Here is a 26,437-nt window from a genome sequence, read left to right as displayed (position 1 = left end):
CTGCTACCCTTTTTATAAGGTCTTGGAAAACCTTAAAAGTCATCAGCGTAAGAAAACTGGAGAGTCATGGCAGCCTCATATGGTAAGGAGGAGGATTTGTGACAAGGTGGAGTTTCTTACTCTTCTGTTGGTTCCTCCTCTGAGAGATGTATCTGTGGGGCAGGGCCTTAGGCCATCAGTTAAAGCTCCTGACAAGTCCTCTTTTGAGAAGGTACCCTGTAAAAAGGGTTGCCATAAGGAGCCCACAGGTTTCACTAAGCCCACTGGTGTGCAGCATAAGGGAAAGAGGCAGGACTCCAAGGTTGACCTTGCCAGCATAGTCAGGTGTGCTTCCTCCTAAGAGCCTCCCCTTCAGTGGTAACGTCAAAAGAAGAAGGCTGGAAGGGGGAGGAACCTTGTACAGATTGTTTTTGAGTCAAATGAGGGATCATCCCCTGCATCCACTTGGGGGAGGAGAGGTAAGTAGTGCCAGTACCCAGTTATCATATCAGCACCAGGCCCCTGGAAGAAACCTGTACTTGCATCGGTACAGATATTTGAAAGAGAGGATGGTGAGGCAGTGCCAGAGAATGTTGTATCACTACCAGCTAGAAGTAAAGCTCAGTACCCTCAAAGAGGCTGCATGGAGACTGTGTTGGTAGCAGTGGGCGAGTCACCAAAGATGAATATGGATGGCAAGTAGGCTCTTGGAGGTATGCTGGTACCAGTGTAGAGTACTGGTGATTTGGGCTCTTTAAGGATTTGCAGGTCTTCATGAGATAGGAGCCTGGACTGTACCAGGGACTCTGGATTGAGTTCCTCAGGTGTCAGAATGTCAGGTCATATTGAAGACTGTACCAAAGTGTAATGAGTACAGCATTTGCTTCACGCTACAGAAAACAGTAACAATGAGGACTGCACCTTGGCTCTGGACTTGGGAGGCCCTAAGCCCAGTGCTCGTGCTGCTCTAGACAGCTTCTCAGTATGCAACATGGTCTTCTTAGCTGGTACCCTGGATACAGTACTAGAGGGAATGGGAGCCTCAGTGGCACCAATATTGGGATGTGAGGTAGGCACGGACTTGTGTACACTGCTGACAAAAATCTCATTTCATAAAAGTAACATGTATCTTCAAAAATTCAGAGTAAAGAAATACCTTCATAGACACTGTCTTGCTTGCCTATTAAATCAGGAGCCTGGCCTTTGTACCTGCACCAAACAACAAGAATATTTTATTAAGAGCATACTAAGTAAAAAAAAGCCTCAAAAGAACAACGATATACACATATTTATATTTAAAAATAGAACTATATTACAGTTAGGTAATATGTAAAATGTTTTCTGAGGATTGCTACTCAGGAACAATAGTCTATATTTAATAAAAGGCCTGTTAAGAGTGGGAGCCTTATACGTACATCCTTCAAAAAAATCCATTTTGTGATATTGAAAGAAGGATCCAGTGCTAGTATTCCTAAAAAATATTGTAATAGCTTCATTTTTAAAGCTGCTGGGCCAATCAAACTACTTACTTGTTTCTTAGTAAAATGAATTTAACAGGGCTTGAATCTAGGCTCCAAGGAGTTGTTTATTATATGTATTTTGGAAAATTATTAAAAGATTAAAGGATTTAATTTTCCCTTTCCACAAAAGGTGTGATCATAGAAAGATTTTTAATCTCAGTTACCACCAACAATACTGGTACAAACTGTAAAGCTGGCAAATCAAACGCTTCTTAAGATACATACATTGATGGACGTTTTCAATTTTCCCTCCTAATGAAATTTCCCAAACCTAATGAAACCTCCCACCACAATTTTCTTCTGTACCTTTCTGATGTTGATGTCTTGGATTTACTTTTCAAGGCCAAATATTTCTCTCTGCAGCTGCCACACAACAGGTAGTATGGATTTCCACTTCCACATTCACCACCAAACCATCCATCCACATAGGAACCATTGCTACGATAGCCTTGTCGATTTGCACTACGGCCACAACCAGGGTGATTTCTTTTCATGTGTTGATTGAAGCTGACAACACTGGATTCACACAGTTCACAAACTACCACTTCTTCTCTGTCTTCAGACTCACAAACATGCTGTATAATATAATTTTCATATGAAATTACTAGATATAGAATAATTATGCTCATAAGAGTACTTCTATTTTTGTTAAGTGGTTTTTTCTATCTATGTCTGTTAAGCATGCATGACAGTATTTGTGCTGTAGGTTTTACTTAGAAGCAGACCAGAGATGGCTAAGTTATTGTGTGTGGGGGAAGGTGGCAGGTGTCTTTTCCTTTTTGATTATAGTACAATATTCCCATAAAAAAAAAATCTTATACTTGTGCACTCTCTCACCCTGATCAAGCCCAGTTTAGCTATCCCGACCTTCTCATGTGTAATAACTTGTTCTTCAAAACAAGTATAAGTAGTTGATCTTTCAATTTATGCTTTCACAAAGTACAGAAAGGATGATTTAAAAAAAAAAAAGGGGGGGGAAGGAAATCTGTCCCAATCGGTCACATTATTAGAATTTCTGTCTCTAAACTCCTTACAATCCAGTCCTCAAGAATCATTCTGCTTCAGCCCACCAAAGACTATCTTTATGAGTTATTCATTTCTTCCTTAAAACTTGGCAAAGTCTAGATACAGAACGGAAAACATTTAACAACTTTTCAGACTGTTGGCTACTACATTCAGTGAGTGACACTGATTAATGCTCAAGTCAACACATACTGTACACCAAGGTGTCTGAATTTGGAACTCACTGATCTAAGATGGCAATTCTACCACAAGCTGGTACTACTGTCAAGAATCTCTATTTAAACAGACTTACTAGGAACGTAAATTCACATGGCCAAATTTTCAAATTCTGCCTTTGAAACTGCACATGCAAATATGTTCATGTTGTCTGAATGTGCAAATCAGGTAACGGCGTGTTACAAAACCCCCCACAAGTTTCGACTGAGCGTACTAATTTGTGAAATCAGCCGACAAAGCTGCATATACAACGTCTAAGGAAGCTGCAGTTATTAAATTTACCAATCCCATTCTAATTATAGGGAACACTGAAAATACCACAATAAAGGCAAATACTGTATGTGAGATAGTAATAGTAACTTTTTAACAGAACCCACTGTAACATGCATAACAACACTGAACACAGTCATACTAAGATAGCAAGCCTAATTCACCTGTAAATTACACTGCTGTAAAACAGGACTAACTCCACTGAAGTCAATGGAGTTACACAGGTGACAGGAGAATCGAGCCAACCATATCAACTTTTGCAAAACCTAGATGTAGTAATAGTATTATAGGACACTGTCACAAAAAAAACAAAGGCTCTCAATCCTCTTCATATGACTACAATGAAAAATCATACGACTACAATGAAGGAAAAAAAGCTAGTCTGAACTAATGGTTCCCTCTAAATACAGAATACAAACTTTCATTGCTATAAAGAAGATGCAACTGAATGATGAATGGGAACTTTATTCCATTTCACTGGACAGTGTCTCCTATCAGTTTCACTTGTTTGCTTTGTTTGTTCTAACTGAAGAATGGTTAGCAATTGTTTTATCCTTATACTGCTTTATCCCACATAAATTTAGCAATCTAGTACAGGTGTTTGTTTTCTAAGATTGGATGTCATGATCAAAATAATTTAGCTAATGTACCACTTATCCCTTTTCTTAGGGAAGAAACTAATGAAGTTTGTGCAGATGAACACAGCAAGAATCAAACGAATAAATTAGTTATGTACTGCTGTCTTCTCATTAAAGTGAGGCGACAGACATCAAAGTAGCTTTAAGCACCATTATGGTTTAGAAACTCATTATGTCCAAGCAGAAAGCTATTAATGCAATGTGTTATTTTAATTTTAAAATATGATTTTGCAAAAAGCAGTAAGTAAGTCAAAGCAGCCCCAGCTGCAGTCACACACACCCAGGTAGGCCAATCCAATACCTCTGGGATCCACATTCCCAGAATATCATTATCAGTGGCCAGATCCTGTCCAAACATTGCTTCCATTGCTTCATCATCAAGGTCAATTTCTAACTCTTCATCCAAGTTGAAGTCATATAAGGCTCCTGGATCTTGCTGCAAAGATATTCCCTCTCTCCGACTCTGATTTCTGTGAGCCTGTACTGAGCGGTATAATCCCGCTCAAATCAAAGAGAAAACATTCTTTACTTTGCATGTAATTAAAAAGATAACCTATTCAAAAGCTTTTAAAAAATACTACTAGTAAAATTAATATATTATTTATTCATTACTGTATAAAAGAAATTAAGCTAAATATATACTGAAATATATATAAACAGGATTGATATTTTTAAAGTTCCATATTAGATGCTAAATACCTTCTTCTCACAAATTTACCAAATGAACAAAAGATATTCGAACCATTTTAGTGCACTTACCAGCACGTGCTAGCAACGTTCGGGCAGCTAAGTCAAATTTGTGTCTTCTTGTTACTGCTGACCGACCTCTTGAGGGGGGTCCACTTCCAGAAGCAGCATTCTCTGCATGATCCACATTATCAGGACTGGGAAAACAGTTTGAATATTCAACAGGTAAGCCAAAAAACATTTTTTTTTTTTTTTTTTTGGTAAGATCCATGCAAAAAGTGAAAACACTGATGATAGTAAATTCAATTCTCTCCCTCCAAAAAAGGAACTTCAGAAATTTATCATCTTGTGTCTGTGCATATTTATACTATAACCTCCATTAATAGTGAGAAGGAGTTGCATGCAGGTGTTACATCAGCAAAGGAACACAAGAAGGCTGATGTGTCTTCCTTCACTTACTCTGTGGGGCCTAGATATTGCAGGAACCTCAGAAAAGTATTCATTTTACATTCTGCACACTACTATAGAATAAACGGGGAAACAACAGAAATATCAACATCTGTTTATCTCCTCAGTCACTCTCCCTTTTTGACAAAAGTAAGGATATATATATGGAAAAGTAATCTTTAAATGTGTGACTCCTAAAATTTATTCTTCACCTGAAGTTAAGTCTCTGTGACATCATAATTATCTCTAGAACCAGTAATTGTGACACGCAGGGTCAAATATCTAATCAGGATTAAGCAATCAAACACGATAAACTCTGAGACAAAATGACACGGTTTTCACACAAAATACTTCCTAATAAAAATCTGAATGGCCTAAGATTTATGACACAGGCACAATTGTTTCTATATAAAATGTTTTTCCCCTCACAATTTGCAGTATCTACTTTTTAAAGGACAGAATTGTTCTTATGAGATAAATATCAATATAAAACAAAACACTATTCTTTCCTTTCTAGAGAACAGAGTTTAAATCTGCCTGAGGTCAAGAATGTGATTAAGATTATTGGCTTTAGCTTAGTTCCTGATTGATGTATCTCTTCATCATAAAGTCACCACCTAATTTAGCATAATCAGCACAACTGAAAGTGCTTTTGACTGACAGGTATTAACACTATCCCTCCCCTCAGGAGTGGGCCATAACTTAAAAAGGAAGTGAAAGTAAGGAATGCAGTCGCATTATAAAGCTCAATGAGAAAACGTGCATGAGCTCTGCATTTTAAAAAAATTAATAAACTAAATATCCAATGAAATTTCTTTTCATTGTAGTCAGACCATTAATATCATATGGTTTAGTTATCTTGGAGGGGGATATATTCAGTTTACTTTTTTCTTAATAAACACAATACTGTAAACAAACGTATACAAAAACTAATTTACTGACAACTCCACTTCTACGCATATACAACTTTAGAAAATTAATTCATAGTGGTATTTTGGAGTCTTCTTCTGGCAACTATCAAATTGTTGAAATAGCAGCAGCAGGATTTATGCAATCAGAAAAGAACTACATTTTACCTTTCACTGAAACCTTCCTCCATTTCAGTGGCATCAGCTGAAGGGATATCTCCTGGGGATTGTAAATAACATTGGTCACTAGATTTTCCACTGCTTCCAGAAACTATTGTCCCATGATGTGAATCTGCAGTTCCTTCTGACTGGGGCTCTTCATCTTCTTCATTCCCAGGATGCTCTATCATCCACATGGCCAGTACTGTGATATTCTGAGCATCCGCTTCTCCTCTTGCACCTGAAAAGAAAAAAATCTTACCTCATAATTTTATATCACTGTTGATGAAAAAAATCCATTTACTCTTTCCATAATTCGCCATGGCATTTGTGAGTTCAAAGCTTATAGCATTTTTCCATTAAAAAAAACCTGTTTCTTATTAAACTGTGTTTTCAAGTGTAATAGGTATTATTCAACAAACAGATCACCTGTGGCTTCCATAGCTTTTGCAATCTGTCTGAGAGAGAATCCCATTTCTAACAATGGAACAGCAATGGCAGGTGGAGGAGGAGAAGTTGAAAGCCGACTACTTGGATCTGACAAAGCTAAGAGAAAAAGAAAAAAGTTAACCGATGGTTGCATAAGTTATCGATATTCTTTTGCCTTTCTTCGGTCTTTTGCATTTTATTAGGCTTCTTTAACCATTTATTCCATTATTAGTTGACGATTAAGAATTAAAGAAAATTTGTTCCCTGAGAACTTTCCTTCTAACATCTTCAGTAATTTGCAGCTCTGGATCATCTCCTTTCCATAATAAAACCAGAGAGAGTTCCTCTTCCTTTAATTGGCCAGATGATGGTTTCCAAGACTAGGTAAACATTTACTTGATCAATTAAGGTCAATGCAATTTCAACATTTTGAATTAATTTATTTCTTTACATCCAGTTGAAACCCTACCACGCTACTCTTAGATGGACTGGACTACGTTCAGCTTGGTGGGACTTGGTTCAGAGGATCAACAACCTTCAGGAGATCACACCAACATATTTTGCCATAATTAGCAGCTAGACACACTTGCATAGCTGCTGAGGATACTTCAAAGTCTCTTTGAAGGGTGTGTTCTATCTTCCTGTAAAAGAATCTTTCAAAAGAAAAAAAATCACCAACGGAGAAGGATTATTATATCCTTGAAAAGGCCAACATCTCTCCAAGAACTGCTGCCCGAGAGCTTAGAAGAAAAAAAAAGATTTACACATTACTTGCCATAGAGGTGAGGATTAATGTCTGAAAGCACTAAAGCAGCAAGAGAACTTGCTGCCACCTAATCCTAATGCTGGAGGCAAAGCACCTGGAAAGAAAAAAAATGAGGCAGTCTAGTGGCTGAGCAGACAAGTTGCTAAGCAACAGTCTGAGTTGCCAAAAATAGCACTACAGAAAGGAGACAACCAGAACTGTGGATTAATAAAGATGTTATGAAGGAGGAAAACATAAATTGTATACCTCTATCCTGCATCATTCTGGAATCTGAAAAAAGTCTCTCCCCCTCAACACTGAGCATCAATTCTAGAGGAGAGATGTTGATTTAGTTTTCATGTTAGTCACTCAAACATATGAGCTGACTTTTTCTTATTATATTATTATTACTACATTATCAGGTGAACATTTTACTGAGTGATGTCAATATTAACTCTGACATCAGCAGGAGTAGGGATTTACTGATGCAATGTAGAAATTCTAATAATGGTGCTTCCAACTGGATATGATCATTCCTCAGATAAGAGGAAAATAGTCAGAAAAAATGGTGCTATTTAATTACTCTATTCAGTTTCAACTTTTTATATATTACTCAAAATAGAAGCTTGCCCCTGTAGCTCACAGGCAGGATTAACTAGAGAGACTATATTTCAGAAATATACAGTAATGCTGGATATCAGAAAACAAATCAATTCATTCTAGTGTTATAAGTGATATATTCTTGGTTGTGATGGATCACTCTTGAAGTTTGTTCTGTTAAGCAACTCTAAGCAAAGACCAAAAAGAAACTAAAATAATATTCTAGAGTTATTTATCATAGTTAATAATACCACCTGTTCATTCTTGTACATGGCTACCAGTATGCAATCTATTCAGCCACTTATAAGCACCAATTTTAACTTTTTTTTCCCTAGCAGTCAGTTGCTGGCTTTTAGTACTAAGATCTCTACCATAAGATTTTAGTTATGACATGCACACTTAAATTTTATCAAAATGTAGACTTCAAATTAGTTAATGATGCCCTAAAAGCCTACACTGAACATACTTAAATTTAGGAAACTCCTGTATTTCCTACTAAGTTATTTGTTGCTTACAAGTATACCTGTACGATTGGCAGGTCTTGTGGACTGGGAATCAGGAGAAGTCAGACTTTGCCTCCTTCCCACTTCATCAGAAGGAGATGTTGGTAAGGAGGATATTGGAGGAGTTTGTGCACGTCGTGTTGGAAGTACTGTAGTGGTTGGATAACTTGAAAACATTTGCCTTTCAAAAAAGAAAAAATGTATTTAAACTACACTACATCTCCACACTGTGGAAGTCTTGCACTATGCCTACCATCAGCTAGTACTAACCTAGTTAGAGCGAGGGTGGGCACTTAAAGGTAGCCCATGCTACCTTGACAGCAGAACCCAGTGCAGTTTCATATAAGGTTAGGGGGCATTATTCTGGTGGGAAGGGCTCTGCAGGGACAACACAATCCCTACATGCTGTGGCAGGGCAGCTCAGTTTTGCAGCGTGCCTCTGCACAACAGCACACAGGAGTGGGTAGAGGCAGGGTATGGGCTAGACTAGGAGATTCATCATCAGAAGTACTCTTCCTTCCAATTTCCCAGAACATCTGCTCAGTGTCCAAGCCAGCTATGCTGGCCAGAGGATATGTCCTTTAGGAGCTGAATGTTTCAGAATGTGAGGCCTCCCACTGTACTAGTCCTCTGTTCCTAGCTGCCTCAAAACAGCCCCTAAAGAGTCCTAAGAAGAGGGAAGATCGGTATGGATCTGCAGAAGCAATAACTCAAAACTGAATTCCATTTAATGAAAAGAAGCTTTCCTTCTTCATCATGAATAGCAGATCTACCCTGTAGGAGATTAACTAGGAGTATCTCACTATGACAACTGAGGAGACTTTCAATACATAGGGTCTGAAGGAAAACTCTCTTGAACCAAAGCCTAATCTAGCTCCAGAATCAACAGTAATTAATTAAAAATGTTAAGTGTTGGCAGCCTTTTAAAAAACAACCCAACAAACAAAAACCAGGACATGAGGAAGGGTATGAGGAAGGATATAGGGAAGGTATTTTTAATAGCTTCCAGTTCTGGAACATTGAGATCCTAAGTGTACAAGTGCCCCTGAGCAGCTTTACTACTACTAAAAGTCCAGTGTTTTCTGAGATATGGTGAGAGACATATAGCCTATCTCTGTAGAAACAATTCATGATGAAGAATAAAAGTAACAGAAATTTGAAAAAGCCACCCAACAGGACAAAGACACTAAGTAGTAGTATATCAAAACGACCCACTTGAGCTAGTAGAAAAAAACAGTCAAATGTACTTTTTTTTTTTTTTTTTTTTTTTTTAAAGTCAAGCACTCTACCTAAGAAGACTAAGAGGCATAACTCCAGGTGATTCTGAAGCTGGCACTGTTTCAGTATCTGTTACTGGGGTAGTAGCAGTAGTGGTATCCTCCAGAGAGCTGCTCATGAAAGATGTAGTACTAGAAGCAGAAGGACTGGTAGTAACTGGTGTTTGGGCCTGCTGAGCTTGTTCACTTTCTTCTGCTTGCTGGTCTACTTCTGCAATGCAAAAAGGATGTTACAGGAACATTAAGGTAATGCTACAGAATGAATGAGTGGTTCTACCTAGCCTTAAAGTTTGTGTAGTGGTGTTTATAAATATACATACATCCACATGCACAGTTTACAAAAATATTTCTGCCCAATATCTTGCTGACTAAGGAAAATATGTTGGTCAACTCATGTTATTCTCATAATGATGAAAAGTTTTTTTTAAAGATGGTTAGAGAGGAGAGCAAAAGCTCCTTTCTTCATTAGATCTTATTATAGATGCTAAACTACAGCAGTTAGATTGTAACTTTCCCTTTTGTCTGAGAGATCAGGTTTAAGAGATTAAGACATGTAATTTCTGGTGCGGAAACAGTTATTTACAAAAAATACTATGTAAAATAAACCGTATAGTTTCCTGCAGCAAAAGAATCTAGACTATTTAAGAAGTTTCTACATCTGAGCCAGTTGGATCTTTGCCATTTTTCATTTATTTGTTCTTTTATAAATAAAACAAAGAGGTTCAAAATCTGCTATTTAATTGGCTATGACTGGGAGAGTGTGACAAGTAGCTTCCCTGAAGTTCCGACAATGTCATACTACATGTATACAGAGATTCTAAGACGAAGAGCAACACTATTTGTATTATCTCCTTGTTTCTTCAAAGTCAGCATCACATCAGCTAAGTCCAAAAAACTCTGCTCACTGAGGGTTTAAACATCATTGGTGGATTATGTTCAACACATTTATTCTTCATCTGCACTGACCACAACCATGGTCAGCCATGCTAAAATCAGGTAGACCTGTGTCACAATATAATACAGAAAGGGAGAATCTATCTTTCAAAGTTGGGTATAAACACAAAATATAAATCTATTTTTTTCTCACTACAGTGATGTGCATTCCTCCTGCATATAGCTCTGAAAGTGTACCCTAAATATCAATCTCTATTTTAATAAGCTATGTAAATGAAGGGGGGGGGGGTTGAATCACCAATGTCCATAAATTCTACAGAATTGATAGGATTTGCTACCATCCTTAATTTTGTTGGTTTGGATTACCACAAGTGTCAATCGCTGCAGAAATATAAGCCTATATGTTATCTATGTCCATATTCTACGTAATTTTAAGTTAACTCTAATTAACTTTACAAATCTATATATTATCATAACTTTAAAAAAGTACCTTGTTTAATTTTGCCACCAAACTGGTCCTCCAACAGCCCATGAACCACTAACTTGTAGATCATGGCTTGTGCTCGTTCCAAATCTGCTAGTCCTAGAGCTCTCTTTATTGGTGAACGCATGACTGCCCTTTTCACCATGTGTCGCATCAGGAACTGCAATGCAGCACGCATTTCAACATCTTCATGAACAACTGGAGAACTAGCACAATCAGAATTGTGACCATTTTCTGCAAGGACTTTTGGTATCAGTAGTAACTCAGCATATTTACTACAACTAAGAAGAGCACTAAGTGATTTCATAGCACCAAGGTAAAGATAGGATAACTGTACTGCTCTGATTTCTGACTGTACTACATCATGATTTCTTGGTATGTGTTCATGATTCTTTCTTTTTCCTTCTATGGGTTGATGCTGGGACTCCATACCTAGTAGTGTTGGTTCTAAAGAGAAGGAAGCTATTTCATTTTCTGACTTGGAACATGTAGTGATAGGTCCTTTGATATCATCAGCACTTAGTAGTGATCGCATATCTGATCCAGCATCCCCCTCTGTTTTCTGTTCAATGTCCCCTTTATCTTCAGTCTCATGTCTGTGTTTTTTCTCATGTCTCTTGGCACTTTGTTTTCCCGTGTCTTCATGAATACCAGTCAGATAGGTAAGGTCCAGCAACACAGTAGCTGTCAGTCCACGGAATCTTGCAACATCAAAAGGCAGTGGTTCACAGGGCTCCAGATTATACAGTGGAGTATCACTAGGCGACCAAAAAGTTGGGAAGCTTTAATAAAGATCAGAATGACACAGGAAGAAGCAAGTGAGGGATAGACAAGAGGAAAGTACAGGAAATAATGTAGGCAAAATAAGACGTAAAATATACTTAATAAAATAATTTAAATGAACAGACAGTCTAAAAATTAAATGTAAACAAGGGAAAGAAATGAGGTTATGATCAGAAAATGGGGATATATGATACTCAACACAAAGGCAGTGAGACATGCACACATTTTCAACAATGAATGTTAATTTCCAAAAACTTCATATAATCCATCACTTAGGTAATGACAAGTTTCTACTGCATTATTTTAAATGTTTTAAGACATTTACAATATAATTTCTTATAATTATCATTTAAGCGTCTGGTAATTGGTTTGAGCGAAATTTTATCTTTAGTTTATGAAGGATACACAGGCAAAGATTTAACCATGAAAACTTCTGAACTTTTGCAATGTTAACTTAAAGCTGTTGCCAATGTTTTATCAATTTCACTCTACTACTTGTCTTTTTATTGCCAAGATGCACAAAAACGATAACCAGAAGCAAAAGCGTCACTAGCAATGCAGGGAGCAATTCCATCACTGAATATGAGTCTACCAGTTTCTTTTTTAAATAGGTCAACAACATCCATTCCTGCATCTTAACAATGACCATTCAACTGAGGCATACCATGTATGTAAGAGCTCCTACCCCTGGTGACAGACCCTTATATTAAATATTGCCATACGAGTCTCTGCCTCCATCATAAACAGGGCAAACAGAAGAAACCTGCAGGCATATATTTTCCACACATCCCGCAGATTTACAATTCAGAATCTTCCCTACAGTTTTTGATATCCTCAATATTTTCTTCAGCATTTAGACTTTAATTTTTTTTTTTTTTTTTTAAAAAAGCAGGCTTCCGTTTCTAACCCTTCTAGAGATTAAAACATTCTAAACAATAACCATTACAAGTGTTGTGTTACGGAGACCTTGTCTATATATTAATGAATATCACACCGGCTTAAATAGATTTTAAAATTGGTACAATCCCCTTCTGTGGACTCACTCAAATCTGCTTACATCTGATTTAATTTGGTAACCGAATTAAGTGAAATTGATTTAGTTAAACTGGCACAACTTTTATGCATGCACATGGCATTAGTCTGCAGACAGGCTAACACAACAGCTCTAAGAGGTGTGAACAGCCACCATTCATCTCAAAGAAGAATTAAACTTTTAAAATTTAATTATGCCCAGAGTCAAAAGAAATCAGTGGTGATGAATTTATTTAGAAGACTGGAAATCAAGCTATCTCCAAGAAACTATGAATATAGGGAAATCTAATTTTCTGCAGAGAACATTCAGCCAATTCACAAATACAGGAGAGCAAGAAGAGTCCATGAAGTTCTCCTCACAGAATTTTCTTCAGATGTGCCTCCTATAGACGGAGACACTCAAATGTCTGTAAAGAAGGCAGAGGTACAGTCACCCAGCCCTGCAGATTCATAGGATCTGCTGGAAAGGAAACTCCCAGTTTGATGAAGGGAGAAATGTAGTGTTAGTTCTTTAGCCATTGAAGGCAGACCAGAGCATAAGTAAATGCTGCTTCAAAGCAGCATTAACTTAGATGTGGCTATCCACCACTTTGAGAAGGGAGAATCATCCCACCTGCTGGCCTTGACTCCTCAAGACCCATGGAGCAATTTCCACAGTGACCCAAGCAGGAGAGGACAATGTAGCAGAGCTATCACTTCCCAATTCTGATAAACCAAAACAGAGTTTCCCGCCACTTGCAGAGGCAACCTAGCTCATTATCTAAAGCAAAAATGCAAGCTAGTCAATAAAAGTTTGTGTCCAAGAAGTTGTAATAAAAATTCAGAAAGATAACATATTAATAAGCCTATATATATAAATTTCAAACATAAGCAACACTTACGTCAAATGTAGCTCACAAGCATGTGGATGTCCTCAAATTAGGAAATTTAGAGTCAAAACTCAGTTTAAAAACTACCAAATCATGTAGATGAATTCCAGTTTTCCAAATGACAATTATATACTGGATATACAAGACAGATATTTTATTTCTCTAAATTCAAAGTTCAACTGAGTTGTTTTTCAAATCAGGATTCTTGAAAGTTGATTTAACAAGCTGAATACCCAAGCATCTACTTTAAACTTAAAAGTTACTAAAAAAGGAGGACTTGTGGCACCTTAGAGACTAACAAATTTATCTGAGCATAAGCTTTCGTGAGCTACAGCTCACTTCATCGGATGCTGTAGCTCACAAAAGCTTATGCTCAAATAAATTAGTCTCTAAGGTGCCACAAGTCCTCCTTTTCTTTTTGCTAACTAGTTCAAAGAATAACTGAATGCACTATACCTGATAGTAATCTCTGCTTCATCCCACTGGACCTTAGCAGACGTACTGCCCTCTTTGACTACTCCAAGTAAGGTGGCATGACGCCCAGTTTGCTTGTGTACACATCGGCCTCCAACTCTAAGACCAGCATCAACTCCACCAATTACTGCAAGCACAGGCCACACCTCTACACAGAGAGTCTTAAGCTGAAGTTCCGGGAGGTCAGCAAGACCATGTCTACTGTGTTTATTTTTCTCCTCTTCTTTATTCTCTTTCTCCTCTCTCATGTCATTCTCATCTCGGCTTTGGACCGAACGACTTTTCTTCAGTTTTTGACCTGCTTCTTTAAGGCACATTTTGATTTTGTGCAGCCGTTCCATCATTTTCTTATTGATGCAGTGTGTCCAACGGTCTGCACGATGAAGAATGCGGATAAGTTGGATAGTGGCCTCTGCGAGCACTGCAGCAACAGGACTACAGATAGGGTCACCAGGTAGCAAATCTCTTGGTGTGCCACGCATCTGCATATCACAAATTTTCACCTTAGTGTTTAAAAGAAAAATAAAAAATCAAAGTTATGCTCTCAACTTGTGTTTATAAAGCTTATTCTAATTCCATAGTCTTTCCAGCTGAATTGAAAACTCTAACATTTTTGTCTTTTTGTGTCTATCATATTTTCTTGGTATTGAAGAGAAAACTCACCTGCACCTTTACAACAAACTCCAATAGAACTGTGAAATGCAAGAACTAAATAAATTCATGGCTTCTAAGAAAAGAACTGTAGGTAGTCCAAAATATTCCTAATACTGGAATTTGTTCCAATTCTACTGACAGACATCTGGGTACAAGATTCAGAGTCTTGTAGGACAAAGTACAGGACTATCAATAGATTGTAAAATGTAGGAATTTAACTAAGGTCTACTACATATTTTTCTGGTAGTGTAGTAGTGACCCAAAATTCATACAGCATAATGAACAATCAGTGGAGTTCTTCCCATAGACCAGCTAAAAAGCAGTCAACATTTCCATATAGTAGGACAAGAAGCAAAAAATAATCCCGTATGACCTCTTACTGTTATGCAGACATAAATTTCAGTTACCTTTTCTCCTGGGTTACTGCTATAGAACATTACACAAGGGTATAATTCTGCTGCATCCACATCTTCAAAAGCTAGTTTTGGCTCCTAGTTAAAAAATAAGACAAGGAATAGAAACTTTTAAAACAACAGGTTTTTAGAACTAGACAATTTTAAATAATTATTTTTACCTCTTTATAATCTTTACAAGTAATAAAACTAACTTTTTTGTGGTTTTAGAATCATGTGTAAGTTACCGAATGTTTACAGTCAAAGTTACAACATGAAAATATTAAAGAAAAAAGAAACACAGAAAACAGTTAAATACCTCTCCATTTTTACCAAAGGAAATGGTTCTAGCTTCCATATCTAATACACATGTGATGAAGTCTCCTTGGGTAAAACTGGACAGAGTCAAAGTCTGTTCCCCATTATGATACAGGTTACCACTGTAGGCTCTATACAGCCACATATCTGAGGTAGTGCGATGGTTAAAGTCATGTACTGGCCAGCGAGACACTCCTACGCATGTGCCTTCATTGCCTCGATTTTCCTTCACAATATAGAACTAGAAGGATTAAAAAAAAAATTAATACCATGGCATAATTCAACATTCCAGTATAATACTGAGCATAGGAATTATTATATTCAAGGAGTGAGGAGAATATACCCTTAGTATAAGAATTTAAGGAGAGTTTTAAATATGTTACATGTAAAATAGCAAAATTTTCATAAATTAATACCTTTAACACATTGGTTGAACACACTTTTCTTGCCTCAAAAATTATATTTTTCCAATTACAAGGTCAGTTTCTAACGAGTGATTTATCCTGGTCTACTAGCAACCATTAGTATTGAGTATTTGGACACCAACAGATGTCTCAAAAGTTCATGTTAACTTTTCCAGACATAAACCAAATTCCGGCGCACTTTCAATTTAAGAAGTATATATGTACCTTACAAGTTAGGAGGTAAGATATAGTTGAAGTGATGTTAGTCAGCAAAATAAATTAGTTTCACTCATGTTTAAAGTGAATGATTTATCCAGAAAAGCACAAGCTACAATATACTATCCTCAGAGAGAAAGAATACAGAAACAAAACAAAACAAAAAATATAACTCCATACGTAACTAGGTTTGTAACAGAACTACTCTGGATGATTTGTTAGAGAATTACCTTGTCTAACTGAGAAGTGTCATTTACCCATGAGAAAAATGTATGCATTCTCTGAGTGGAGAAATTCAGATCTACATAGGCTGGTGATTAGTATTCCCTTCAGACGGCAGTGCAGCCTTATTTGTCGAAAACAGAAGCTACGTAGTGCATTTGCATTAGCCTACATATATCTGTAAAATCTAGTGAAAGTGAGTGTGGAGGCCTACACAACAAATTTTCGTAACTGATTTAGTAAAGCTTTGCCTTTCTCATCCAAAAGCTGGCAGAGCTTCTTGTGACATAGACCTTGACCTGGGTAAGACAGGGCAGGCCTTGAGCAATCATCTTTGGCTAACATGCTTTGGCCTTCTCCCTTTTTTTTGTCCATTCAAAATTAATGAGAAAAGTAATCAGTTTTTTTTTCTTTTTTAAAGCTAGTTCTATTTACATAGGATTTTATGGCTCATCCAATATTAAGAAAGAGGAGGTATATCAGTCTTGTTGAAGAGGACACATCCTTCATAGGGAAAATCAGTAGGCACTGATGAACAGAAGGTGGCACAATATGGAGGACAACCTAGTGATAAACTAAGTTTGGAGAGCCTGTATACAAGGGCTGTTAATCTCAGACATCTGACAATTATCACGAGAATGTGTGATAATAGGGATTAAAAACAGATGGACACTTGAAAGAGGTTCATTAGGAGGAGTGCACAGAGAGAGGATTCAGAACCAGGATTTTAGCCAAAATGCTAAATGGGTCAGGTTAGCACAGCCACTGCCACTAATTGGGCCCAGTGTCAAAGGTACAGATTCCGAGACCTGATTGCTTACATGGTGTGTGTTGTTCTATTGATTTCAAAATGGACTATTTGCAGATTAAGGTACTCCTAATTATGAGCAACGCTACTATTATCTGGCCCAATGTGTATAAAGAAAGGCATCATGCAAGTATTTTGGTAACAAATCAGTCCCTTCCAAATGTCTTGAGATGGATCTTAGACTAAGATGAGAGAAATTCAGTAAAGTATTCAACAATCTGCAGGTGGCATAAAGCTGGTTAACAGGCAGGAAGAACAGAAGAATTCATAGGATCTTCATCGGAGGAAAGGGCCTTCGGGCAGCAGTTAGCAGCAGCGGAACTCAGTTTGGGGACAGCATGTCTTCTGAGTTGGCAACCTCTATCGTTGAAGAAATTTGACAGAAGAGTGAAACAAAAATCAGGTGCACTCCACCTGATACCAGGATGCCACTGATTAGCATCATCCTGTGTGTTCACACAATTAACAGAATGCAAATTAAATCTAGCTCTTTTGAACAGTGTGGAGGGGAAAACTTCAAAGGGTTAGTAAAATTAAGCATAAAAGAGGTAAAACTGCAAGGGTGAATTTTAGACTGATTAGGAACTTGATCCTGGAAACAGACCTTTGAAATGCAAGGATAAAGTCAGTTCATACTGAGTGAGGTAATTGTGGCCCAAGATGTCTAGGGCAGTAAAAAGGTTCTTCTGAAATGAAGAGCATGCAGAATAATTTATGCTATTCACTGACACATTATCAAATAGAAGAATGACACCAGAGACTGGGGTAAGGATGTTGGAGAGAGTACATTGACTGATGGGCCCAGACTGGATTTTAACAGATCATTTTCTTTTATGTACAGGTGATTTTTAGACAAGATTTTGGCAAGAGCAAAGAATGGGATAATCCAACTTTGCTGTGGCTGCCACAAAGGTCTTCACTATCAGAGAAGATACATCTTGGAGAAAGGGGATAGATCCACATTCCAAATCCCAAAATCTAGCCTTACTCCAAAATACAATTTCAAAACATTCGGTCTAATTACCCTAAAAACGGGATTTATAGAACACAGTTTTGCAAAAAAAAAAGCCATGAAAATTTACTAAGCCAGATACAAGATCTACTCCCCCTTTTACCATGATGATTGATAATAACTAAACAACAAATTAATTCATCCTTCCCCACTGCTCCCCCCCCCCCAAAAAAAAAGAACTAAAAAAATTACTTGCAATGGGGAAAGAGAATTTTGCAAGTCTGTTTTAAATTTATGACTTTTATACTGACTGTGGATTTAAAAGGAAACTACCATCAACAATGAAAAAAACAAAGGACTTCATAGCCATCTGTTCTTGGTTTGAAGCAGCAACTAAGAGATCTGCTCCAGTGACACCATAAACAGGAGCACTCAAAATACAGCATTGTGCAGTTTATTTTAGATAGAGAATAGTCCTTTAATCACTAGGTTTTGCTTCTTCTGTAGTACAGCATGTTCTTGAATATTTATTTATAAAAAAGTATTTTTCTGAAGCAAAGAAAGAACTGAAGACAAAATTAAAATAATGCTTTTAATTCCATATACCTTCCACTGATAACACCCAGAAGTGACTCCTGTGGATGCTAGTCCATATCCTTTACCTCCACTGCCATGAGTTAAAATCTGCCCATTCTCTACTATGCAGCATTGAGCTTTCTCAGGATCAAAGGACACTTCCTGTATAGGAAGATTCTCATCCTCTTCTTCAGTTTCTCCCTGCTTCTATCAGAAATGGAACAAAATAAACACCTCATAATTATATAACCCAGAAGTATCTAATGAAAATTTTAAAAAGGACTATTACCTGCAGCTTCATTTCTTGTTCTCTCTCTTTTATTTGAATTGCATATTTAGCCTGAGCGATCGGTGTCTCCCACATGCAGTCAGACAGAAGTGAGAACAATCGTTCAACAACCTGTTGTATTAGAGCATACTTCAAATCACTTTAATCCCAAACTTGTAAAAATAATAGGTTTAAACCATTTTGGTCTATTTTGTAACTAGTTTAAGATCTGTAGTGATCATTCATAGATAAGTAAATACAGTGAGCATCGGGTGGCCAAAATTCTGAAAATCTAACAAGCACGGCTTAATTTAAATTTTTATTGTATGAGATTTGCTGCAGAAAACAACAACTTAAAATGTTTATTTAAAAATATATAAACCTGAGCCATCTGATCATCTTCAACACCAGATTCACAAGCAGGCAACACAGCTTCTAGTACATGAAGTGCAAGGAGTCTGGTCCTTAGGTTGCCCACTAGGGGTACTCCTTCAAGAGGAAAAGTATGTTACTGACAACCACTAAAACACATTGAGTAAAACTACAATAATGATCATAATCATAAATTTACTAAAATCAATTAATTTTTTTAACTGAGCGCTGAATAAGTGTAACGTATGTTAGAAACAGCACACACATACATATACATACAGACACAGAGAGAATCCATTTTGAATAGATCATACCTGAACAACACTTTTGAGATGCAATATTAAGAAGCACCTCTGTCCATTTGGGAGAAGCCATTTTTGACTGAATGGCTTTTGAAGAAACAACTCTTCGCAGAAAGACTAAAAAGTCTCCCAGGTGCAGTTCTGCTGCATGTTGCTTTCGGAGTGCAGCTGAAGAGTAAAATAAAGTTATTGCTAAAAATTCTAAGCAATGAATTGATTGATATATCTGCAGTAAACAGCCTACATATACACAATATTTAGGTCATGAAAAATGTCAGAAAATTCACAGACACTTAGTTGGGGTTCCAGGCTTACTTTGTTTTTGAGAACAGTGAGAGCTCACAACAGAATGCCACCAACCTTGGCTATCCTGTAAGATTGTAAAACGTGCATCAGCATGCATCTGGCAGATCATAACTACAGTAGAACCGCAGAGTTACGAACACCTCGGGAATGGAGGTTGTTCGTAATGGAAACGTTCGCAACTCTGAACAAAACATTATGGTTGTTCTTTCAAAAGTTTACAACTGAACATTGACTTAATACAGCTTTTAAACTTTACTATGCAGAAGAAAAATGCTGTTTTCCCCTTCTTTTTTAAAGTAGTTTACATTTTACCCAGTACTACATTTGCCTTTTACTTTTGGTCTCTACTGCTGCCCATGTACTTCTGGTTCCAAATGAGGTGTGTGGTTGAATGGTCAGTTCGTAATTCTGGTGTTCGTAACTCTGAGGTTCTACTGAACTCAAAATCAGCCACACTTGCCTTATGGAACACAGAGAGACTATTTTAAAAAACTATTTAAAAAAAATAAATTAGGTATACAGCTATACGCAAGTTTACCATAACTGCACAGAGTACTTGGCATATAGATGACCATAATCAGCTATGTGCAAACAATGGCACACCTACCTTACTTAAAAATCAGGCACTTGATTAACAAGTGTTTTAAGCATGTTAGACTCTTGAGTAGAAGGTGTTATGGATGGTTTTAAGATTATTAGCAATCTATTGACCTATTGGACTCTATAACAATCTCTAATAATTGATTAGCCATTTATTAGCCATTTATAAATGTAGCCATACATAAAATTTAATCAGTTGTCTGAGAGGCTCTTTTTTCCCTTTTAAATGGATTTTTGATCCAAAACACTAAGTCCTCCTTTGTTTCCTTTTTCCGAAGCTGATACTACTATCTTAACTAGTTGGTGACTTAAAAATGAAAACATTAAAATTGTTTTCTATGTTAAAACACACCCAACAGTACTAGTCCATGCTATGAATCTATCAGGTACAAAACTACTACTAAAAAAACAAACTCCTGTGAGTAGTCATATGACCTAACACCAGGGATTTGGAGCAATCAAATTTTTGAATTGCTCCGCTCCGGCACCAATAGTGACTGCTCCAGCTCCGCTCCCCGACTCAAATTAATTTTTAACTAAATAAAAAAGTGCATATTGTAATTTTGAAAAAACATTTTTATTCAGACTTTTAAAACAATTTAAATGTCATCAACAATTATACAAACTAGAATCATTCCTAATTCATTCTGTAAAAAATTATTGCAGCAATAAGTCGTCTTTCATAGCCTGCCGCAAATCATTTAAAATTATCTTTAAAGCCGAAAACAGTCGCTCTACACTAGCTTGAGTTGTTGGCATGCTCGAAGCAATTCTACAGGCAGCCTGAATGTGGTGTGAGTAGCTGTGAATGGCCTCAAACACAGACAACTTTTAGCCTACCAATAGGCTCTATCGCCTCACAATCTTCCCAAAAGTTTCTCTCGAATAATGCTTCATTATAATTATGAATCGCAGAAACTCGTCTGCATCTTTGTTGTTTATCCAATTCCTTTTCGAAGGCATCATCTTCTCCATTTCCCTGTGATGACTGAAGACGTCTCAGGGATGGACGCTCGAACAAGTTCAGAGTGGAGACGGAAGTTTGAGAACAGCCCGCTATTTCTGAAGGATGTGAACTTTCCAAAACCGCAAATTCGATTGTTAATGACTCCTTTTGTTGTGTTTCGTTTTCTTCAACCTCTTTCGCAGAGTTCAAATGTAGCAATAGATTTTGTTTTTCAAGTCGTCGAGCAATACCAAGGAGCCCTTCCTTTGCCATTGGTATGTCCCTTGAGGTAAGAAGAATCTGATACCGTGGGTCAACATAAACTCCAGCAATGAAATGAATATTGTCAAAAAGTTTCTCTTCGCGTTTCTGCGTGGAGGATAGAATTCCTTCTGCAATTTATCCCCCATTTACTTGCAAGAATTTTGACAGTTTTCGCCACTCCTTCATTAAAACTCCCGGGGTTACATCGACAGCTTGAAGATTCACGGTTGTTTGGTTTGGCTTTTTCAAGGTTTCGCAGGTTCTTCACTTCGTCCCATTCAGCTTTTGTTAACTTGACTTCTCTTGTTCCAGCAGCAGCCACTTGTTCACGGTAAGACTGAAAAATGAGAAGCCGATCAATCATCACAAATGTTGAACCCCAGTGAGTCACAGTATCCAATGATTGAGTTACCCCATGCAGATCAAGCAGAACACTTTGAATACTTGTCGAATTTTTGCCAGAAATTTCTTCGCATGTTCTTTGTTCAGTCCATCCCAGATTGCCAACTGAAGAGAGTGAATACCACACTTCATCAGTTGTACTTCTGAGTCATCCTCATGAAGCCATGTTGGAAGTATGAGGCTAGGGTCATTAACCCATTGCGCAGCAGCATCCATGTTGAGTTCAATTTCATCCATTCCTTTAGTTCCTTCATCAGGCAAAAATAGCTTCAGTTCTGTCCACATCCCTGTTCTCAGAGGTAGAAATGGTTTCATTGTCCTCGCTGAAATTTTTGATGGCACATGTCATGTTTGCTGCATTGTCAACGCAGATGCTCAGCACTTGCATTTCACTGATCCCAAATTTTTCTAAAATAGCTTTTACTTGACTTTTCATGTACGAAGAATTATGACGCCCTTCAGTATCGATTATGTCCAAGGTTTTTACCACAGCTTTATCTTTTCCTTCTTTGTAGTACTGAGCATTGATTGCAAGGAAATTTCTGTTTCCACGGGTTGCCGCATCCATTTTCAGGTAGCACAATTTTTGCTCCAAAGCTTTCTTGAGCTCTTCACAACCAGACTCAGCTGTGCTGACAACTAAATGACGAACTGCATCGTGCCCTGTCGAAACGCCAAGCTGCAGACCCATTTCACCTGCAACTTTTTGGAATCCTTTGTTCTTTAGCCTGAAGGTAGTGAGCGGTGTTAAACTCAAGCAAACCATTTCCATCAGCCCTTCATGGAAAGTACTGGCATCCATGGTGACTGTAAACTTTGAGGACTTTAAATATGAGTTAAGTTTTGTTTGCTCAATTTTGGGTTGCTTTTCTGATGAAGCTCCACAAAAAAATCTTTTCTCCAGGAGTTTTCAAAGAGCCAGAGGAACGTTGTTTACTGCGTCAGCTTTCTGTTTTGCCTCATCTTCCTGGTCCTTTTTTGTAACCAGAGCCGCATAGTTTTCAGGATGGTTACGTTTTCCATGCCGCCAGAGGTTGAAACTTTTCATGGCACTTGCTTCACTTGTCTTTAAGCTACATGGTTTGAGCTCGCCATTCACTTCCTTTTCTACCTTGCATGTTGCCGATTTCCTCTTTGCTTTTCCCAAAAGCCCAAATTTGGGCTTTTCAAATTCAAAAGTAAAGGCACTGTTGAGATCCTTTTCCGTAAATCAGCTATCAATCATGGGGGGCAGATTCGATTTTTTTTGTTGAAGCCATGGCCAAATCTTCTTGTGCTCCTACCGCATCCAAATATGTTTCTTGTTATGATCTTCGAAAAGCAATGAACAAAATCATTATTTTTTTATAATATACCTACTTGTGATATCTGAACCACTTAAGGTACTTTGAATTTATTTTGGATTTTCTGCACAAAAATGATCACATTTTCCTTTTACACAAAATTATTATTAAAGTATATTTTAATAATATTTTAACACGTTTCTTGCAGTTTTAATGAAGTATTTTTAATATACATAATTAATATAAATTTGTATTTATAAATTGCAAGTTAGTTTTTCTTATGAAATTTCTCAGTAAAAATATTTAAAATATTTTCCAAGTTTTTAATTAATATCTCAAACTCTTTAATATAGATATATCAATAAAATTTGGTATGTGCCATAGCGTTAGTTCGTGCTATCGCTGTTCTACAACATTAATTGTTGGGAAATAACGAGGCTACATGTTACAAGGTTGAAAATAAACTTTAACGGGAAAGCGGATTCAAATTGCAAGCACAGTCCTTTTAGTAAAGAGCAAATTTTCGGAAATGTGTTTTTGCTTCGTCAGCCTGAATAGATTATATAAGATAGAACCTGTTATATGCTCTATCTTGTATAACGTTTCCAGCCTGATGAAGGAAAAATATATTTCCGAAAATTTGCCCTCTTTACTAAAAGGACTGTGCTTGCAATTTGAATCCGCTTTCCCGTTAAAGTTTATTTCCAATGTTCTATCATACAACATCATTCAAATAAAATTATTTAAACTAAACTTGGTGGAATGGGCCAATCTTATTTAATATTTTTTAAATCTTCGACTATTTAACAGATATGACCCTGGAATATGATTTAATGCTGAAACATGCATTAAAATGGTACTCTTTATTTATTTTATATAATTAACCGTTTCCGAGAAAACTATTTAAAAATTTTAATCTGCTTAGATGCTTAGAATGATACAAACAATTTTACTTATTACTTATTTTTCGACTTTGGAACCATAAATTTTAAACATAATAATAAATAACCAAAAATTAACAACTTATTATGGAACATAATATTACCACTCATAGCCAGGCGCAGTCTACGACAAGCTTTTCTTGAAATATGAAATAAAAATGACCAACCGCCAGTTCAGGACGCCTATGGTTTAAATAATTTTGGATAATGTAATATGGTAGCATGTACTAACGCTAAGACACAGACATAATTTCATTACTTTATATTGAAGTGTTTTTGAGATATTAATCAGAAATTAACTTTTCATCACCTCCTTGAAGGGACTGTAGCTCTCTTAGGAAGAATTTTAGGACATGTGTTCACAGAAAAGTTTTTTCTTAAAATTACCAAAGTTGTGTTGGACATTTTCCAATCACTCTGGATATATCACAAAAATCACACCTAATTTATGCAAAAATGTTTACTGTATATTTATATGCCTGCTGCACACGACTTTTTCAGTAAATTTAAAATTACAAACAACGCTATCAAACGACTGTTGAACAGATGACACATAAAATAAGTCCGCCAGAGTGATACGGGAGCATGTACAAATGAACAAATGTACCGGTAACGGGAGCCCGTGTGAGAAATGAGCTTAAGTGGTTAATACCTCTTGCGATATGTTAATATATCAATAAACAAAAACATTATCTTTTTTGCAATATACCTGTTTGTGATATCTTAAATGTTGCGTCTTGCGTCACACTTTTCCGTAATCGCAGCACTCAGCGCGTCTCGTTGATCAACCCTTACAAAAGAAGTATCAACACATACTAATCTAACTAACTAATCTACGCGAGTACGTACTCGCCTAACCATGGCGCAAGGGTGGGAGCAGTCTGAAGTCTTGCTGGATGTCTCATAATTATCTGATTCTTTAATAAAACATATCTCCAAAAAACTTTGTAATTTTGTATCTGTACATTAAATCTCGATTTCAGCCGAACTGAGAATAACTGTGACATATTACGTAAAGTGGTAAAGTAGATATTAATATCAATTGTTATACAATCTGAAACTTTTTGGCACCTTTAGGACTTTCTTGTAAATATCATTCATTTTGGATTGAAAATGAAAAAAAAAAACAAAAAAACCTGGAGCAGTCAAGATTTTCTGTGCTCCGACTCCGCTCCAGCTCCAGGCAAAGACCTGCAGCTCCACTACTCCGCGCTCTAGCTCCGGGCTCCGCTCCAAAGCCCTGCCTAACACACATCTAAAAGTAAGTAAAATTCCGTAAACTTTTTTTTAACACACACAATTTCCCTAGAAATTAAATATTTTTATATCATATTATACAAAATAGGTTCCTTAAGGGACAAGACATTATTTGACTACTTTTATACTAGAGGAGCTTTTTTCTTAAGGACAACTATAGACCCTTGAATATAAAGGTTAGGCTAAGTTTTTTTACATCAAATCACTCTGCACTCGCTGCAGAATATGAAATAGGTTGATAGCTATATAAAATGTTGCATGCGAACTATGTGATAGCGATAACCAGAGAGGAACCCAGAGAAGAATTCTGCCTATATTATGGGAAATTCGGCTCCTTAAATTACAATTGTGCAAAACACAACCACTATAACAATCATATTTGCTGGAGGGGAACAATATTCTCTCCCTAAATATGGAAATGGAGGAAATGGGCCTGATTCTCCACCACCTTGCACCTTGTTTAGTCCTTTACATATGCACCAAGTAGGTGTAACACTTATGTGAGTGGAGAATTCTTATTCAGTAGCATTTTATTCTATTCTGCACAGGAGGAAAAGACTACACAAAAGGCAAAACAGTGGAGAGTTAGGCTTTTATTGTCCCCCCTCCAACCCCCTCTTTTTTTTTTTTTTTTTAAGAAAAGATTAATTCTAATATAACAAAAATGGTGTAAACATGGTACCTCTGAAGTCTTTCTTCTCATTATCTCCGTTTGAATCTAATTTTTTTTCTTCTTCCTCCTCCTCCTCATCTTCCTCACCTTCACCTTCTCCAAAGGAAGTCATAAGCATCACGCCAGCTTGTGATAACAGGTTCTTCAACTGACTGCATAGCAGATCCAGCAAAGACTGGACCACTTTGGGGCTCAATTTATCAGCATAAGTTCTTTGTGAAAAATATAAAGATTAAAACATTTCAGAGCTATTCCAAGTAGAAATCATTTTAAGACACGTACATTACAAAACTCTCATTATGCACACATTCAGTGCACATGAAAATGAGGCACTAACGTAGCAC

At 36.9% G+C, this 26,437-nt stretch overlaps 1 protein-coding gene across 7 annotated transcripts in view; it reads right to left on the bottom strand.

The window, feature by feature from the left end:
• Window positions 1-26,437, bottom strand: part of HERC1 (HECT and RLD domain containing E3 ubiquitin protein ligase family member 1) — a 213,003-nt gene that overhangs the window by 64,392 nt on the left and 122,174 nt on the right. For 4 of the 7 annotated variants that reach the window (XM_074966100.1, XM_074966102.1, XM_074966107.1 and 1 more), the window contains exons 30-46: window positions 26,103-26,305; window positions 19,434-19,589; window positions 19,130-19,236; window positions 18,769-18,879; window positions 18,510-18,686; window positions 15,303-15,542; window positions 14,999-15,082; window positions 13,920-14,440; window positions 10,786-11,561; window positions 9,414-9,612; window positions 8,145-8,305; window positions 6,277-6,393; window positions 5,857-6,088; window positions 4,406-4,530; window positions 3,927-4,147; window positions 1,806-2,074; window positions 1,136-1,188 (exon numbers count right to left, since the gene is read on the bottom strand). In XM_074966100.1, coding sequence (XP_074822201.1) covers window positions 1,136-1,188; window positions 1,806-2,074; window positions 3,927-4,147; window positions 4,406-4,530; window positions 5,857-6,088; window positions 6,277-6,393; window positions 8,145-8,305; window positions 9,414-9,612; window positions 10,786-11,561; window positions 13,920-14,440; window positions 14,999-15,082; window positions 15,303-15,542; window positions 18,510-18,686; window positions 18,769-18,879; window positions 19,130-19,236; window positions 19,434-19,589; window positions 26,103-26,305 — 3,752 coding nt within the window. The remainder of the gene's footprint in view (window positions 1-1,135; window positions 1,189-1,805; window positions 2,075-3,926; window positions 4,148-4,405; window positions 4,531-5,856; window positions 6,089-6,276; window positions 6,394-8,144; window positions 8,306-9,413; window positions 9,613-10,785; window positions 11,562-13,919; window positions 14,441-14,998; window positions 15,083-15,302; window positions 15,543-18,509; window positions 18,687-18,768; window positions 18,880-19,129; window positions 19,237-19,433; window positions 19,590-26,102; window positions 26,306-26,437) is intronic. The other 3 variants (XM_074966104.1, XM_074966105.1, XM_074966103.1) reach the window with 3 other exon arrangements.

This window comes from Natator depressus, chromosome 10 (assembly GCF_965152275.1).
Source record: "Natator depressus isolate rNatDep1 chromosome 10, rNatDep2.hap1, whole genome shotgun sequence".
Taxonomy (NCBI): Eukaryota; Metazoa; Chordata; order Testudines; family Cheloniidae; genus Natator; species Natator depressus.
This window is presented reverse-complemented; position numbering and strand designations above follow the sequence as displayed.